This window comes from Pogona vitticeps, chromosome 4, assembly GCF_051106095.1.
Source record: "Pogona vitticeps strain Pit_001003342236 chromosome 4, PviZW2.1, whole genome shotgun sequence".
Taxonomy (NCBI): Eukaryota; Metazoa; Chordata; class Lepidosauria; order Squamata; family Agamidae; genus Pogona; species Pogona vitticeps.
The window spans coordinates 233,674,860-233,691,952 of NC_135786.1; the positions used below are offsets into that span (position 1 = coordinate 233,674,860).

General features: G+C 40.6%; 2 protein-coding genes across 2 annotated transcripts; both read left to right on the top strand.

Moving 5' to 3' along the window:
* Positions 1 to 196: 196 nt before the first annotated feature.
* On the top strand, positions 197 to 4,941 carry LOC110091085 (proto-oncogene Mas-like). Its single transcript, XM_078391672.1, has one exon. The coding sequence runs from the start codon at positions 3,775 to 3,777 to the stop codon at positions 4,825 to 4,827; it is 1,053 nt and encodes a 350-aa protein (XP_078247798.1). The 5' UTR covers positions 197 to 3,774; the 3' UTR covers positions 4,828 to 4,941.
* Positions 4,942 to 12,724: 7,783 nt separating this feature from the next.
* LOC110091081 (proto-oncogene Mas-like) lies at positions 12,725 to 16,917 on the top strand. The gene has a single exon (XM_072996472.2). It carries the CDS (start codon positions 13,598 to 13,600, stop codon positions 14,678 to 14,680), a length of 1,083 nt encoding a protein of 360 aa, XP_072852573.2. The 5' UTR covers positions 12,725 to 13,597; the 3' UTR covers positions 14,681 to 16,917.
* Positions 16,918 to 17,093: the final 176 nt, after the last annotated feature.

The following is a 17,093-nucleotide window of genomic DNA, read 5'->3' on the forward strand; positions in this document are numbered from 1 at the left end:
TTATTATTATTATTATTATTATTATTATTATTATTATTATTATTATTATTATTATTATTATTATTATTATTACTACTACTACTACTACTACTACTACTACTACTACTACTACTACTACTACTACTACTACTACTACTACTTCCGCTGAGGAGGTTCTGTTTTTGTTCTGTGTATTTGGGGTATTTTTCCACTGACGTTCTACAGATTCTATACAAATTTCACAGACTGCATACAAAGTTTCCCCTCCTTTCATTTATTGGGGGAGGGATTTTTTCCCTCCCCTTTGATTTCATGACTTTTGGCAGAGGTCTGCACTCTCTTGAGTGCTCTTGTTATTATTGTATATGTCTGTATGTAATTTTTTCATGGCTGCAGTATTGCACCATATGGCCCATGGTAAATTCGGCTATAGAAAATTTCTGTGATGCCCCCTCTTCCCTTGATGACCCTAAGCATGTACTCGTTGTGATTAATGGTTAATCCACCCCTGCCTGTTAGCCACCGTCATTTACCTACCCAAGGGAGAAGCTGTCTGCCTTGTGCTCCCCAACACCTCTAGGGACATCCAATTTTAAAGCAGAATTGTGTGCATATGTTTGTTTAGTTCTGCAATGGCCCCACAATTTAATTTCAAGGACATGAGGCAGTGATGGTGGAGTGATGCAGCCTCTGGTAATTTCTGGGAATGGGATTGGCCCCAGAGCCACCCAAATGGTCTATTTCCTTCTATGGGAGGCCCATTAGCAGGAAATGGAGGTAGAAGCAGCATTCCTCTAATGGTCTTTAGCAACTGCAGTTGAGAGGTAAGTGCGTGGAGGGGGAAAAACACACACATCTGCAAGTCTGAAGCACAATATTTCCCCACAAATTGGATGACAATTTCCACACACAGTTCCGTTAAGAAGATTGCTTTTTCTCATCAGGTAGAAATAAAGAGGTTGCTCCACGCCACTCGATGCGCAAGGCGATGGAAACGGACCATGTACAGTATCCTCAAGTGAACCTAATACACCACCCTTGCCAAAGGATCATAAAGAATCCTTCCAGCACTTTCTGCTCAGGTTTTTCAAGTTTCATCCTTTCTCTTCCAGCAAGCTTTCCCTCATTGGCTGGATGCCAGAATAGTTTTTTTTTTTTTAATGGATGGTTCTGCTTTACTGCTTTGAATGTGTTTTTGGTGCTGCTTTTATTTACCTTGTTTTAAGTGTGGTAATTCCTTGATCCTTTTTTATTTGACTACCCAGTCTGATTGACTGACTTCACAGCTCAAGTTCATAAGAACTGACTAGCCTTGCCATATCTAGTTACATGGGTGTGTGTGTGTGTGTGATTTGCTTCTTTCCTTTACAACATAATCTCCCTTCCTCCAACCATTTCTCTTAAGAGAGGAAACAAGGCTGATTAGATACATTTACAAATTAAAGCCTCTCCTTTCCCTGCTGAGCTAAGAAAATGCATGGGGTGGGGTAGGCTGGCCACTTACACCTCACCAGGAGATGCGTCATCAAAGAGGAAGACAGTTCTTTGAATGGACGACTGTCCTCTCTATAGGAGGACATATGGCCATCCAACATGGTGTGAAGAGATGGAAAAAGGAGGTTCTGCAAATGAAGACCAGCAACAGGCACTGAAAGAAAGAAAAGAAAAGAAAAGAAAAGAAAAGAAAAGAAAGAAAGAAAGAAAGAAAGAAAGAAAGAAAGAAAGAAAGAAAGAAAGAAAGAAAGAAAGAAAGAAAGAAAGAAAGAAAGAAAGAAAGAAAGAAAGAAAGAAAGAAAGAAAATGAGGAAGGAGAGACAAGGATAGACCTTAGGACTACTTAGAGCTTTCCAAATGAAGCCCATCCCTCCCATATACACACAACACACTCACAAAATACACTCAGTCCTAAATATAACCCAGATTCAGCATAGCTACGTGAAAGATCAATCTAGATATGTAATCAATCAGGGACCACCTTGCCAAACTTTAACAAAATATGTGCAGGCAGCAGAGAATAAATAGACTCCAGGAAAATTAATCGGAGCCCACCCCCAGGGCTCAGCGACTGGAGTTCCCACAAGATATTTGGATTTTCATTGGGGGCTTCTGCTGCCAATTTCCTTCAACTTTGTCACATTGTTGTATTGCCACAGGGACTGCCAGCAGTCATGTCAGGATTTTAACCCTCAAAATACTGGAGCAAATTTTGCTGACTTATAGAGGTGCTCAAATATGACTGGGGACTTATTCAACAACACCCAAGCTGATCCAAGTGTGATCAAATACCCCTACTCCATTGCAGCTGGACCATTTTACTTGAAACTGGTGCACCTCTCCACTCTTTCATGCTGCTGCCCTCTGTCTTTCAGCAGCTTCAAAAATGTGCCTACACAACAAAATGTTGCATGGACTTTTTGCATTGTGGAACTCCTACACAATATTGGTTCAGCCCAAAGGGGTGGGACGAAGAAAGAGAAGGGCTTTGAGTACAAGATTTGCATCTCAGAAAAAGTGAGAGAACTGAAGAAGCTTGAGCTGCTCTTGCCAGTTGGACGACTAAGATCTTTGACGACTTGGTTGAGGTATAACTTCTATATGTTTGTGTTGAGGGGGTGAATCTACTTATTGAATCCATGAACTGCATACAATTGTACTGATATTTTATTTTAGGGTTCTGAAGATTCTTTTCTACCTAACCAGGCTGTGGAAGATATATTGGATTTTTGGTCTGACTTTGAAATCAGAGGAACACTTGAACTGTGCTGATTCGAAAAACAACTTCTGTATTTGTTGCTGTTCCCAAGGTCTTGGGTGCACAAATTGTAGCATCTTGTTGTTGTTGTTGTTGTAATTGTTCACGTTGTAATTGTTCACATTTTTTAGTTGGGGGATGTTGTGCAAGACTGGCGTAGGAATTGCTTCTGAATGAACTGCAACTTTTGTTTTCTTTCCTCCATGTTAGGGGCAAGCTCTCTCATCAAGGGGATCTCATTTATTTTAACCTGTCTATATTCCAGATTGAATGGATGGCAATGGTGACCCATTGTGATTTGGATTCACATTTTATTGAACCGTTCTAGCTCAAGAATATGCTTATTTTAGGTCACTGAAAGACCATTATGCCTCTTTTACTATGACTCTGTGTGTGAATGCATTAAGGGTGTCTGACCCCTTAAATGGGGGCTTAGTACTGAGAGGTCAAAATTCATAATTCCTGTCCTCGCACCCCTGCTCTCCTCTTCTCTGGACACTGTAATCAGCTGCTGATAGCTTTCATATTCCCCAATTTGGGGAAGAAATTCTCAGGACAATTTAATGGACAAAGGGTGAAGCAAAGGTTAGAGAGACGAGGGAATCTGAAGGAAACATGATTTTTGTGTTCCTCTTTATGTAAACACAAATCATTTGTATTTTAGATCTTCACCCTCAGTAATTGCTAAAAAGACTTTTAAAAATGCAAAAAATAGAGAGAGTCGTTCATGCTAAGGGGATTTCATTAAAATACTCTTAGCCCACCCTGATCAAATATTTCTGCTCTGGACATCCATGCATTTTGAAAAGATTCATGTAACCTTTAGCCTCTATTCTGTCTAGGTATCACAACATTTTTGAGGTGAAGAACATGAATGTAACAGGATCTCCTCTCGTTCCGTAAGTATATTTTGGAATCATTTTACTTGAGGTTCAATTTTCCTATTGTGGATCCTAATTTAATTCATTGACTTTCTATATCACAATGATCTATTTTTATATCATGCAAAAAACAATAAGACTCTGAATATTCGGGCAGTCAAAATGGTAAGCATATATTTTTCAGCACTCTTTGTAATAGGCATTGATTCACTTTGGTGTCTTTCTTCAAATAGGCTTCTAACTACGGCGAGAGTTTTGTTTCCTGCAAATGAGTACAATGATTCTGGAGATGCAGAGTTTTACATTCTGACTTACCAATTAGACAATTTAATGGAAAACATCATCAACGGCTTCATTCTCCTTATCAGCCTTTTGGGTCTTGTGGGAAATGGAGTGGTCATCTGGCTCCTTGGCTTCCGAATTAAGAGGAACCCTTACGCCACCTACATCCTCAACCTCTCCGTAGCCGACTTTGGTGTTCTCATCTGCCTAATTTTTATAGCTATATCAAACTCTGTGGACACTCAGAATGGAATAAATCCTCCTGTCTATTTGTACTTTTATATAATTTTTGAATTGTTTTTCTTTGCTTACTCTACTAGCCAGTTCCTTTTGGCAGCCATCAGCATTGAGAGATGTGTGGCTGTTATTTTCCCCCTTTGGCATCAATGCCACCGGCCACCACATTTGTCCGCCATCGCTTGCGCCCTCATATGGATCCTCTCCTTCCTGCTTCCTGCAGTGAGCTTCACTCTCCTATCAACTGGTATTTTGTTCACCCAACATTTATTATTTCAGCTTATTGTGAATGTTTTCCTTTGTGCACCCCTCATGCTCATCTCCACTCTGATCCTTTTCATTAAAGTCTACAATAAAGCAAATCAACGTCATAAGCAGGGAAAGCTCGTCACAGCCATCCTACTGGCACTCCTTTTCTTCCTTATCTTTGCTCTTCCTCTTAATGTATTTTATATCACTTTATATTTTTGTTTTAGATGTTTTTCTTCTTATACGTCTTTCTACTCCCTGCTCCCGATTGGCCTTTTGTGTGCCTCTCTTAACAGTAGTATTAACCCACTAATTTATTTCTTGGTGGGACAAAGGCAAAGACATAGTCAAGTGAGGGTGTCCATGAAGGTGGCACTCAAAAAGGTTTTTGAGGATGAGCAAGACTGCAAACGAGAGCAGAACACCCAGAGTGAAACCCTGGAGTGACAATACACAAGAGTGAAGTTTCTATTAAAAACATGCAAAACATAAACAAATTATAAAATAAAGCATAATGCATGATGGCAAAATAGATAAGTCACTATTATTATAGAAGATAGGAAAAAAGAGAATTCCTTGCAAAATCTCCAAAACCAATGTAATTTCAGCTGGACTTTGGTCATCGCTCTCAATCTAGAGAGATTAAAGAGCTTTCCATCTGATCTAGTCTGGAGATAGACACCTTCTGTTGCAGTTCCAAAGGCATTCTTCAGCATGACAGCAAAAAAATCCCAAAGAGGGTCAGCGCGAGGACACAGCCCTGTTTCACTCTGCTTCAGACGTCCAAAACTACAGTGCCCTTCATTCCCTCATGAAAAGTTCTGATGATGCTAAGGAGTCGAGGTGGACATCCAATCTTTGGAACTATTTTTAAAAGGCCATCCCTGATAACCAAGTCAAAGGCCTTAGTAAGATCTATGAAGGCCACTAAGAGCAGCTGTTGTTGTTCCCTGTATTTCTCCTACAACTGTCTCAGGGAGAATACCATGTCAGTGGTGGATCTATTAGCTCAAAAACCCCACTGTGATTATGGGTAGACTCTGTCTGCAAGCACCTGGAGCCTCTTCATCACAACATGGCCAAGCAGCTTCCCTACAATGGTGATGTCACGGTAGTTATTGCAGTCGCCCCGTCTCCTTTGTTCTCATACAATGTGACGATGTTTGCACGTTTCATGTCCTGTGGTACTCCACCTTCGCTCCAGCAGAGACAAAATACAGTTTGGTGGTGATGGTCTCTTTACAGAACTTCAGAACTTACTACATTCTCAGTATATTTTGTTCTTATTTCACTTCTGTCATGTTTTGTTTGAATCTTCCTGTTATGATGAATGATATGTATTAAACGTATGGCATAATTCATGTATTTGCATGCTCTGTGAACCAGTTTGAGCATTGTGTATTGTGGAATAGGTAATATATAACTAAAGTTAATCATCATAATACTGTATGAACACACAGGGCTCTAATGTTTTTACTTATGTTTTTCTTCTTATTACTTTCCTGTCACTTCTTTTTTCTGTCTCTGATCTTTATGAAGTAGTTTGAAAAGTGTCTTAAACTCCATTTTCTTAGAAGGTTTACCCTTTACATTTTTTAGTGATTTTACTCTTTTTTGATTGGTTTTTTCCCCTGTTTTCTGAAACTACCTCTGAGAAATCTTTCCTTGTCCACACTTGTCTTAAATATTTGAAGCCTGCATGATGCAGAGTCATTTGCCAACCCCTCTAGACCAGAATCCGAGACACCCTTTCAAGAAAGGTAAGATCACAGAACCTGACCATTTTTCATCAGTTTACCACTTCTCGCCCAAACACAAAGCAACTCTCATTGCTTCACTGCCGTCCTTTTTTTTGCTAAGCAAGAACACACAGTGAAGCAGACTCTTAAGGAGATTAACATATCGACGTGTTGCAGCTCAAAGAGCCAAGAGGACCCACCCCATTTCATCACAGGCAGCTGATAACATGGATCACACTCAACAGATGTCAAATAAAACTTGTCAAGATGACAGAAGGACCATCTAGAGATACAGTTGTTGCTGCAAATGCTCCTACTCTTGAAATGTGCATTAAGAGAGAGCAGTACTTCTTTGACGGAGGCAAATAATAAAGAACGTAGTCACCAATGGATAAAACAATATACAGAGCTAATTCTCTGTCCTGCCCCCAATTCTTGGCATCCAAGAAGTATGCTAAAGTAAACTAACACCCCCCCCCCCCCGAATATGCAAGCTCTTTTTAGGAACTAAGAACACTCAAAACCTAAGTAGCCTTGTCGGCCACCTTGCTTCTCCATCGTTCTATGTGCAGCTGCCACTTATTGAGCCACACAACTCACCTGGATGACTTAGGCTCAGTCACTCATTCTTAGCCTGAACTTTCTTCTAGAGCTTTTGTTCAGGAAAAGTGGAAGGGGAGGGTTAGAGTTAGGGTTAGAGTTAAGGTTAGAGTCATTTTGAGATCCCTTGAGGACATATGCGGTATAGATGTAATTTTGTCTCTCCATGACAAAAAAGGGATGGGGAAAGAGCTACCCCAATCCATTTCGTCAGTTGGGTGTTAACTGATCAAGTACCACACTGTACAATCTGATCCCATCTGATTTTGCAGCAACACAAAGTTCAACCTGATTAGTATCATGTAGAAATGAGTACGAACTCTGGGTTTGGCAGTATGCAATTTTCGTCCTTCAGACTCGTAGGAGTTCTGTCGGCCCTTCGGCTTCCGTCCCTCAACTCCTTCCATGGCTGAGAAGAGGAGGAGGGGCATGGAAGCCCAGGACACACTGCCTCTGAGTATGCGCACACCAGTGGAGAGACAGGAAGAAGAAAGCACAACAAACCACCGAACTGGCAGTTCTTGCCCATCTCTTGAACACCAAGGATCTGTAATTAAGGCTGGGAGAGAATCGTAGATCCTCAATGAGGAAATGTCGTCATACATATATTTTAGAGATGCCTGGGAGGGATTTTAGAGCCTGTCCCTGACCTGTAACCAAAATGCCACCTGCTTTTTCTCAAGTGTCCTGTTTCCCACACTAGTCCCCTCCATGCGGCTGGTCCTACATACAGGCCCCCAAACAAGGTGGCGCTTCAGTTCAGGTAGGAATGTTTTTAAATCAGAAATCAGATCTCAAAAAGCACTTCCCCAACTTTCTCCAAATGTGATAGACACCAAAACCCATACTATCTGCAATCACTTTACCAAATATGGTTCTGATTCAAGAACCTGTTCAAAAGTTATAATGCTTTGAACTGGATTCCCCCCGCCTATGAGAGAAATGGCTCACAGGATGTTGATTTATTTATTTTATTTATTTAAAATATTCTTATCCCACCTTTCTCCTTGAAAAAAAAAATCAAGGCAGCTTTCAGCATTAAAAAGACAATATTTGAAAGCCAAAATCAGTAGCTCTATAGCTATTTAAAACAATTGAACAAGTATTACAATAAAAACAGGAATAAAATCAATGCTAAACCACACTGAAAACAACAGAGCAGAACCATTATTATAAAAAGCCCTCTCAGACCACCAGTAATTATCAGAAAAGCCTGCCTGGACCAAACAGTTTTTGGCTGATTGCAGGAGGATCGCAGTGAAGAAGCGAGCCTGGCCTCCAGTGGGTAGGAGTTCCAGAGTCTGCCAGCAGAGACAGAGAAGGTCCTTTCCTATGTCCCCAGTAAGCACATCTTTGAGGGAGGTGGGACTGAGAGAAAGGCCTCCCCTGATGATCTTCCAGCTCATAAAGGGAGATTTGGTCTTTCAGACAGCTTGGACCCGAGCCGTTTAGGGCTTTATGGGTTAAAACCAGCACATTAAATTGAGCCCGGAGGAGACATGATCTTTGAAGCCAGCCCAAGTCAGCAATCTGGCATTTCCAAGCACTTTCAAAAGGCAGCCCCACTTAGAGCCCATCACAGCAACCCGGTCGATATGTCACTAAGGCACGTGTCACCATGGCCAGATCAGACCTCTCAAGGAACACGTGTGCCTGGCACACTGGTTTTGTCTTTGCAAAGACATTCCTGGCCACCCCCGAAACCTGGGCCTCCAAGCTCAGAGATGAAGCCAGGACGAGGAGCCCCAAGCTGTGCACGGGGGCTTTCAGAGGGATTGTCACCCCGTCCAGCTCTACCTCCTTGATCTGCTTTTCGATTGACCTGGAGCACCTCTGTCTTGTCTGGATTAAGTTTCCGTTGACTCGCCCCCATCCGGTCCATTACTGGCACTAGACACGGATTTAGAACTGAACCACCTGCCTTCAGTTCTGACAGAAAGGGACACACAATATTAGAGGGGCAGTCCTACACACCTCAAATCCATTCAGACAACTATGATTTGAAACGCTTTATAGCCTTCAGAATCATAGGAAGTCTTTCCTCCTTTTGAAAGCAATCTCTTTTAATTGCCTTATCCTGCTGCATCTCCTTTTGTATTAAGTGCACTGTAAGCTAGTACTATTAGGTGTTATCCAGTCATCTCTTTGAAGATTGGGTGGCTCTTCTGGTGCCAGGTTCATGGACCAGCTCTGAGGCAAAGGTAAAACTATCTTAACATTTCCATGGCTTTGAAAGGACAGTCTAAAACCAGAATTAGAGTATATTTGTTTATTTTTTATTAGACTTCTAAATAAATAAATACATTAAAAGCCAAGTGCTTTATCTTTTGCCCTCTCTGTAAAGGACTGCATGAATATAAGCAGCTCTTTTCAGCCATTTGAAGGGATACTCTCAAGGAGAGAAATATTGTGCCTCGTATTTTCTGCAGTTTACTGAGAATGCATAGGTATAGAAAGAAAATAAACAGAAGTCAGTGGAGTTTTGTCAAAAGGGCAAAAATCAGTCACTTCAGAAGAAGGGTTCCATCCTGATGGCCCAGTCCTGGGGCATTGACTTGACAGCTGAAGTTCTGTTGCTGCTCCCAAATTTTGGAAGTCCCCCCCAGAGGAGACTAGGCTGGGCCCCATCTTTACTGTCCTTCCAAAAGCCGGTGAAGATCTTCCTCTTCTGACAAGCTTTCTCTCTGTGAATGGATGCCTGAGGATAGATTTTTTTAAATCGATGGTTCTTTCTGACTGCTTTGAATGTGTTTTTGCTGGGGGTTTTATTGTTTGTTTGTTTCTTTGTTTACTGTGGTTTATAGTGTGGCATTTTCTTGATTCTTTTCTAGTATTTCATAGTCGAGTCCTGGGGATTGATTTCACAACTGAAGTTCACAAGAACTCACCTGACCTGCTATATCTCTCTTGCCATGTATCAGTAGTTACATCAGCTTTGTGTGGTTTGTGTCTTTTCTTGCAAAATAATCTCCATTCCCCCAACCATTTCTTTTTTAAAAAACTAAAGAGGGTTGATTGGATGCATTTATGCATCAACGCCTCTACTTTCCCTGCTCAACCAAGGAAACTCATGGCGTGGGGTAGGGTGGCCACTTACACCACACCAAAAATCTCAACGTAGAAGGGAACTCTTCAAATGGAAGACTGCCCTCTCTGTAAGAGGACATCTGGACATCCAACATAGTGTCCCAACAAGAACAAAATAAAAAAATTCTTAAAGGCCAGCACCAGGGACATAAAAAATGATGACAGAAAGATGATAGATCTTAGAGTTCCTTTGAGCTGTCTAATCATAGCCAATCCCGCCCACATTCTCAAAAAATACTCAATTCTAAGTGGAACTGAGAATCCATGTAGCTATCTAAAAGCAAAATCTAGAATGTACATAGCCATCCATAAACCCCCTTGCCCTCCTTGAACAGAAGATAGCTGCTTAGGCCGGTGGCTGGGACAAAATAGACACCTTTAATATCCATCTGAGCCTCTCCCCAAGGCTCAGTGTCTGGGGTTGCCCCAAGATATTTGGACTTTCATTGGGGCTCCCTATGTCAATTTCCTTCTGCTTTGGTTCCTGCTTCTCTATATACATACATATTACATACAATTACATTACATGCAGTAGGGATGTGGTGGCGCTGCGGGCTAAACCGCAGAAGCCTGTGCTGCAGGGTCAGAAGACCAAGCAGTTGTAAGATCGAATCCACACGACGGAGTGAGCTCCCATCACTCGTCCCAGCTCCCGCCAACCTAGCGGTTTGAAAGCATGCAAATGCAAGTAGATAAATAGGGACCACTTCGGTGGGTAGGTAATAGTGATCCGTGTCTAAGTCGCACTGGCCATGTGACCATGGAAGATTGTCTTTGGACAAACGCTGGCTCTATGGCTTGGAAACCCCCCTAGAGTCAAACACGACTGGACAAAAATTGTCAAGGGGAACTTTTACCTTTACCTTACATTACATGCAATTAATTACATACAACTGGATGGATGTTTCATTTTAGGGACAACATCAGGGACTGTCGTCCTGTGTCCCTTACCAATTCCTACTGTTTTTTCTCCATGCCTGCTGCTGTTTTTATTTATTAACAAGGACCTTGATTTGCCAGCTTAAAAGATTACACAGGCTGATGTTTCCTGGAATTCCTCTAACAATGGTAAGACATACACTTCGATCCGGCACATGAATGCTATTATTATTACTGACTGAGATTGTTTGGTTTCATTCTGAGATTAACCCTTTCTTGGGATGTGCACAGGCTTCTGCTATTTTTTCCCTCGAGGTCTCTAAATCTGGAGGACTCTTAGGGGAACGATCAGGCATTAGATTTTCTAACTATACACTGGGTTCCAGTGTCCAGTAATGCTTTTCTTGACCTTTAGTGTGGTATTTGCTTAATCCTTTGGTATTTGACTATACAGTCCTATGGACGAACATCACAGTTCAAATTCATAAGAACTGACTAGCCTTGCCATATCTCTCTTGCCATGTATCAGTAGTTACGTTTGGGTGTGCGGTTTGTGTCCTTCCTTACAAATTATCTCCCTTCCCTCAACTGTTTCTTTTAAAAGATGAAAGAGGTCTGATTAGATACATTTACACATTTACAGTAAGCTACTCCTTTCCCTGCTCAACTAGGGAAATTACACCTCACCAAAAAAACCAGGAGAAGCGTCATCAAAGAGGATGACAGTTCTTCAAATGTACGACTCTCCTCTCTATATGAGGCTATCCAACATGGTGTCCCCAGAAGGAAAAAGGAGGTCCTGCAAATGAGGACCAGCAACAGGCACTGAAAGGAAGGAAGGAAGGAAGGAAGGAAGGAAGGAAGGAAGGCGAGAAAAGGATAGACCTTAGTACTACTTAGAGCTATCCAAATGAAGCCCATCCCTTCCGTATTCGCAAAATACACTCAGTCCTAAATATAACCCAGATTCAGCGTAGCTACCTGAAAGATCAATCTAGAAATGTAGTCAGTCAGGGACCACCTTGCCAAACCAGAACACAAAATGTGCAGGCAGCTGGGACTAAATAGACTCCAGTGAAATTAATCGGAGCCCACCCCCAGGGCTCAGCGACAGGAGTTCCCACAAGATATTTGGATTTTCATTGGGGGCTTCTGCTGCCAATTTCTTTCAGCTTTATCACATGGTTCTATTGCCGCAAGGACTGTCAGCAATCATGTCAGGATTTTAACCCTCAAAATGCTGGAGCCTCTGAGAATATACTGGAGCAATCTTTGCTGACTTATAGAGGTGTTCTAATTGACCAAAAATAACTGGGGACTTCTTCACCCACACTGAAGCTGATCCAGGTGTGATCAAATACCCCTACTCCATCTCATCTGGACACTTTCCCCCAAAAACTGGTGCGCTTCCCCACTGTGTCGTACTACTGCCCTCTGTCTTTCAGCAGCATCAAAAATGTGCATACACAACAAAATGTTGCACAGACTTTTTGCATTGTGTAACTCCTATAAAATATTGCTTCAGCCCAAAGGGGTGGGACGAAAAAAGAGGAGGGCTTTGAGTACAGGATTGGAGTCTCAGAAAGAGTGAGAGAACTGAAGAAGCTTGAGCCACTCTTGCCAGTTGGATGACTAAGATCTTTGACGACTTGGTTTAGGTATAACTTCTCTATGTTTGCGTTGAGGGGGTGGATCTACTTATTGAATCCATGAACTGCATACAATTGTACTGATGTTTCATTGTAGGATTCTGAAGATTCACTTTGGTCTGACTTTGAAATCAGAGGGACCCTTGAACTGTGCTGATTCTAAAAGCAACTCTTGTATTTGGTGCTGTTCCCAAGGACTTGAGTGCACAAATTGTAGCATGTTGTTGTTGTTGTTGTTGTTGTTGTTGTTGTTGTTGTTGTTGTTGTTGTTGTTGTTGTTGTTGTTGTTGTTGTTGTAATGGTTCAGGTTTCCTGGTATATGAATACAAGCCCATTCTTTGGTTGGGGAATGCTGTGCAAGACTGCCATAGGAACAACTTCTGAAAGAACTGCAACTTTTGCATTCTTTCCTCCATGTTAGGGGGAAGCTCTCCTATCAAGGTGATTTATTTATTTATTTATTTTTCTATATTTATTCTAGATTGAATGGATGGCAATGGTGACCCATTGTGATTTGGATTCACATTTTATTGAACCATTCTAGGTCAAGAATATTCTTATTTTAGGTCACTGAAAGACCATTATGCCTCTTTTATTATGACTCTGGGTGACTGCGTTAAGGATGTCTGACCCCTTAAATGGGGGCTTAGTTCTGATGGGTCAACATTCATAATTCCTGTCCTCTCACCCCTGCTCTCCTCTTCTCTGGACTTTCTAATCAGCAGCTGATAGCTTTCATATTCCCCAATATAGGGAGGAATTTCTCAGGACAATTTAATGGACAAAGGGTGAAGCAAAGTTTAAAGAGAAGAGGGAACCTGAAGGAAACATGTTTTTTGTGTTCTTCTTTCTGTAAACACAAATCATTTGTATTTTAGATCTTCACCCTCAGGAATTGCTAAAAAGACTTTTAAAAATGCAAAAAATAAAGAGAGACTTTCATTCTAAGGGGTTTTCATTAAAATAATCCTAGCCCACCCGGATCAAATATTTCTGCTCTGGGCTTCCATAAATTTGGAAAAGATCGTTAACCCAGCTACTAAGGAATGTTAGAATAAATGATTTTTGTAACCTTTAGCCTCTGTTCTGCCTAGGTATCACAACATTTTTGAGGTGAAGAACATGAATGTAACAGGATCTCCTCTTGTTCCGTAAGTATATTATGGAATCGTTTTACCTAAAGTTGGAACTATCTAAACAACAATCAACCTTTTTTCAACTTATTGTGGATACTAATTTAATTCATTGACTTTCTATATTACAATGACCCTGCAAAAAAACAATAAAACTCTGAATATTCGGGCGGTCAAAATGGTAAGCATATATTTTTCAGCACTCTCTGTAATAGGCATTGATTCACTTTGGTGTCTTTCTCCAAATAGGCTTCGAACTACGGCAAGAGCTTTGTTTCCTGAAAATGAGTACAAAGATTCTGGAGATGCAGAACTTCACATTATTTTTTATCAATTTGACAATTTAATGCAAAACATCATCATTGGCTTCATTCTCCTTATCAGCCTTTTGGGTCTCGTGGGAAATGGAGTGGTCATCTGGCTTCTTGGCTTCCAAATTAAAAGGAACCCTTACACCACCTACATCCTCAACCTCTCCGTAGCCGACTTTGGTGTTCTCGTCTGTCTAATTTTTACAGCTATATCAAAGTCTGTGGACATTCTTAATGGGAGAAATCATTTCGACTATTTGTACTTTTATATAAATTTTGATTTGTTTTTCTTTGCTTACTCTACTAGCCAGTTCCTGTTGGCAGCCATCAGCATTGAGAGATGTGTGGCTGCTTTTTCCCCCCTTTGGCATCGATGCCACCGGCCAGCACATTTGTCCGCCATCGCTTGCGCCCTCATATGGATCCTCTCCTCCCTGCTTCCTGCAGTGAACATCACTCTTCATGTGACTAATATTTCATTCACCCACGATGTCTTATTTCAGCTTATTGTGAATGTTTTCGTTTGCGCACCCCTCATGCTCATCTCCACTCTGACCTTTTTCATTAAATTCTACAGTAAAGCAAATCAACTCCAACGGGGAAAGCTCATCACAGCTATCCTACTGGCACTCCTTTTCTTCCTTATCTTTGCTTTTCCTCTTAACTTGATTTATATAATTTTATACATTTTTTATATTCACTTCTCTTTTGTGACCCTTCTCTCCTTGATACTAATTGGCCTTTTGTGTGCTTCTCTTAACAGTAGTATCAACCCACTTATTTATTTCTTGGTAGGAAAAAGACTGAGGCAGAGTCACGCGAGGGTGTCTATCAAGGTGGCACTCCAAAGGGTTTTTGAGGATGAGCAAGACTGCAAACGAGAGCAGAACACCAAAAGTTAAAGCCTGGAATGACAATACATAATGAAGTTGATTTCTATTAAAAACATTCAAAACTAAATAAATTATAAAATAAAGCATAATGCAAGATGGCAAAATATCTAAGAAAGGAGTGGTCACAATTTTTAAAAAAGAAAGGAAAAAAGAGAATTCCTTCCAAAATGTCCCAAGCCAATGTAAATCAGAATATTTTATATAATACATGCACAATTCTCCAAGTTTTTTAAAAAATTTCCTTAAGGGATTAAGCCCTTGCTGAGCCCTGAGCTTTAAAGGCACCCAAATCATATATATATATACAAAGGTAGTTAAAAGACTGTCTTTGGCTCGGGATAATAAGATGATGCTAACTTTCCACAAAGTAGAAGGGGATTACACTTGTGACTGTTTCTGGTCTCACTGTGGCCTTCCTCTGCCTTTCTAAGAGTCCAAATGACCGTAGGTCCCACTTCTCTAATGATGGGAATGGTCAGGAGCAGATGATCCCAACAGTAAAGAAGAGGAAGGAAATTGGGAGGTGAGGGAGACTGGCTGCTTGTTCTCCTCAGGATTTCACCCTTCCCTCACCTCTGCTCCACCCACCCACCCACATTCCTATAACAATATATAAAACATATATATAAATTTCACTTTCCCCCCGAAAATGTAAAGCACAATTTCTTTTTTGTCAGATCTCTTAATGTGAACTGGATAAGGAATGTTTTAAGCTCAGTATGTCTTCATAATCTTACTACTGCCTTCTCAGTATATTTTGTCCTTCTATCATTTCCATAATATTTTATTTGAATGTACATGCTACGATATATGTATTCTATTATTCTATGCCGTATTAATGTCAAAACATAATGGATGATGTATTAGAATGTCTTGTGAACCAATTTGAGCACAGTGCATTGTGCAACATGTAGTGTATAATTAAACTTAATCATCATCATCATCATCATCATCATCATCATCATCATCATCATCATCTTTCATGTGATAGGGCTATAACCTTTTTACTCATTTTTACTTTTGTTACCGTTCTGTCATTTCTTCCTTTCTGCCTGCCATCATTGTGAAGTATTTTGAACAGTTTCTTAAATTCCTTTTTCTTAGAATGTTTAATATAAACTGTTTAAGGAATGTTATAAGCTCAGTAAAATATGAAAATATTAGTACTGACTTCTCAGTATATTTTGTTCTTATTTCACTTCTGTCATGTTTTGTTTGGGTCTTCATCTTATGATGAATGATATGCATTAAACCTATGGCATAATTCATTTGCTATTTGCATGATCTGTGAACCATGTTGAGCACTATGTATTTTGGAAAATGTAGTATAAAACTAAAGTTAGTCATAATAATAACACTGTATGGATATATAGGGCTCTAAAATTTTTACTTATCTTTTCCTTCTTATTATTGTTCTGTCACTTCTTTTTTCTGTCTGTGATCTTTATAAAGTAGTTTGAAAAGTGTCTTAAACTCAGAGACACTTGATTTGCCAACTTAAAAGAATACACAGGCTGATGTTTCCTGGAATTACTCTAACATACACTTCGATCCAGCACATGAATGCTATTATTATTATTGACTGAGATTGTTTGGTTTCATTCCAAGATTCTTTCTTGGGATGAGCACAGACCTCTGATATTTTGTCCCTCAAGGTCTCTAAATCTGGAAGACTCTTGGGGTAATGATCAGGCATTAGATTCTCTAACCAGACACTGAGTTCCAGTGTCCAGTATTGCTTTTCTTGACCTTGCTTGATCCTTTTGTATTTGAAGTTCATAAGAGCTGACTAGCCTTGCCATATCTCTTTTGCCATGTATCAGTAGTTACACCAGGGTGTGTGCGGTTTGTGTCCTTCCTTACAAAATAATCTCCCTTCCCCCAACCGTTTCATTTAAAAGATTAAAGAGGGATGATTAGATACATTTACAAATTAAAGCCACTCCTTTTCCTGCTCAACTAAGGGAACTCTTCGGCTGGGGCGGGGTGACCCCTTACACCTCACCAAAAAACCAGTAGATATTTTTCTTTTTTTCCTTCAGCTTTGTCACATGGTTCTCTTGCTACAGGGACTGCTAGCAATCATGTCAGGATTTTAACCCTCAAAATACTGGAGCAATCTTTGCTGACTTATAGAGGTGTTCAAATTGACCCAAAAATGACTGGGGACTTCTTGACCCACACCGAAGCTGATCCAGGTGTGATGAAATACCCCTACTCCATCTCATCTGGACACTTTCTCCCCAAAACTGGTGGGCCTCCCCACTGTGTCGTACTACTGCCCTCTGTCTTTCAGCAGCATCAAAAATGTGCATACACAACAAAATGTTGCACAGACTTTTTGCATTGTGTAACTCCTATAACATATTGGTTCAGCCCAAAGGGGTGGGACGAAGAAAGAGAAGGGCTTTGAGTATAAGAT

Bases quoted from the DNA above. Each gene is read 5' to 3' on its own strand.
- LOC110091085 (XM_078391672.1), top strand. From the start codon at position 3,775: ATGGTAAGCATATATTTTTCAGCACTCTTTGTAATAGGCATTGATTCA.
- LOC110091081 (XM_072996472.2), top strand. From the start codon at position 13,598: ATGACCCTGCAAAAAAACAATAAAACTCTGAATATTCGGGCGGTCAAA.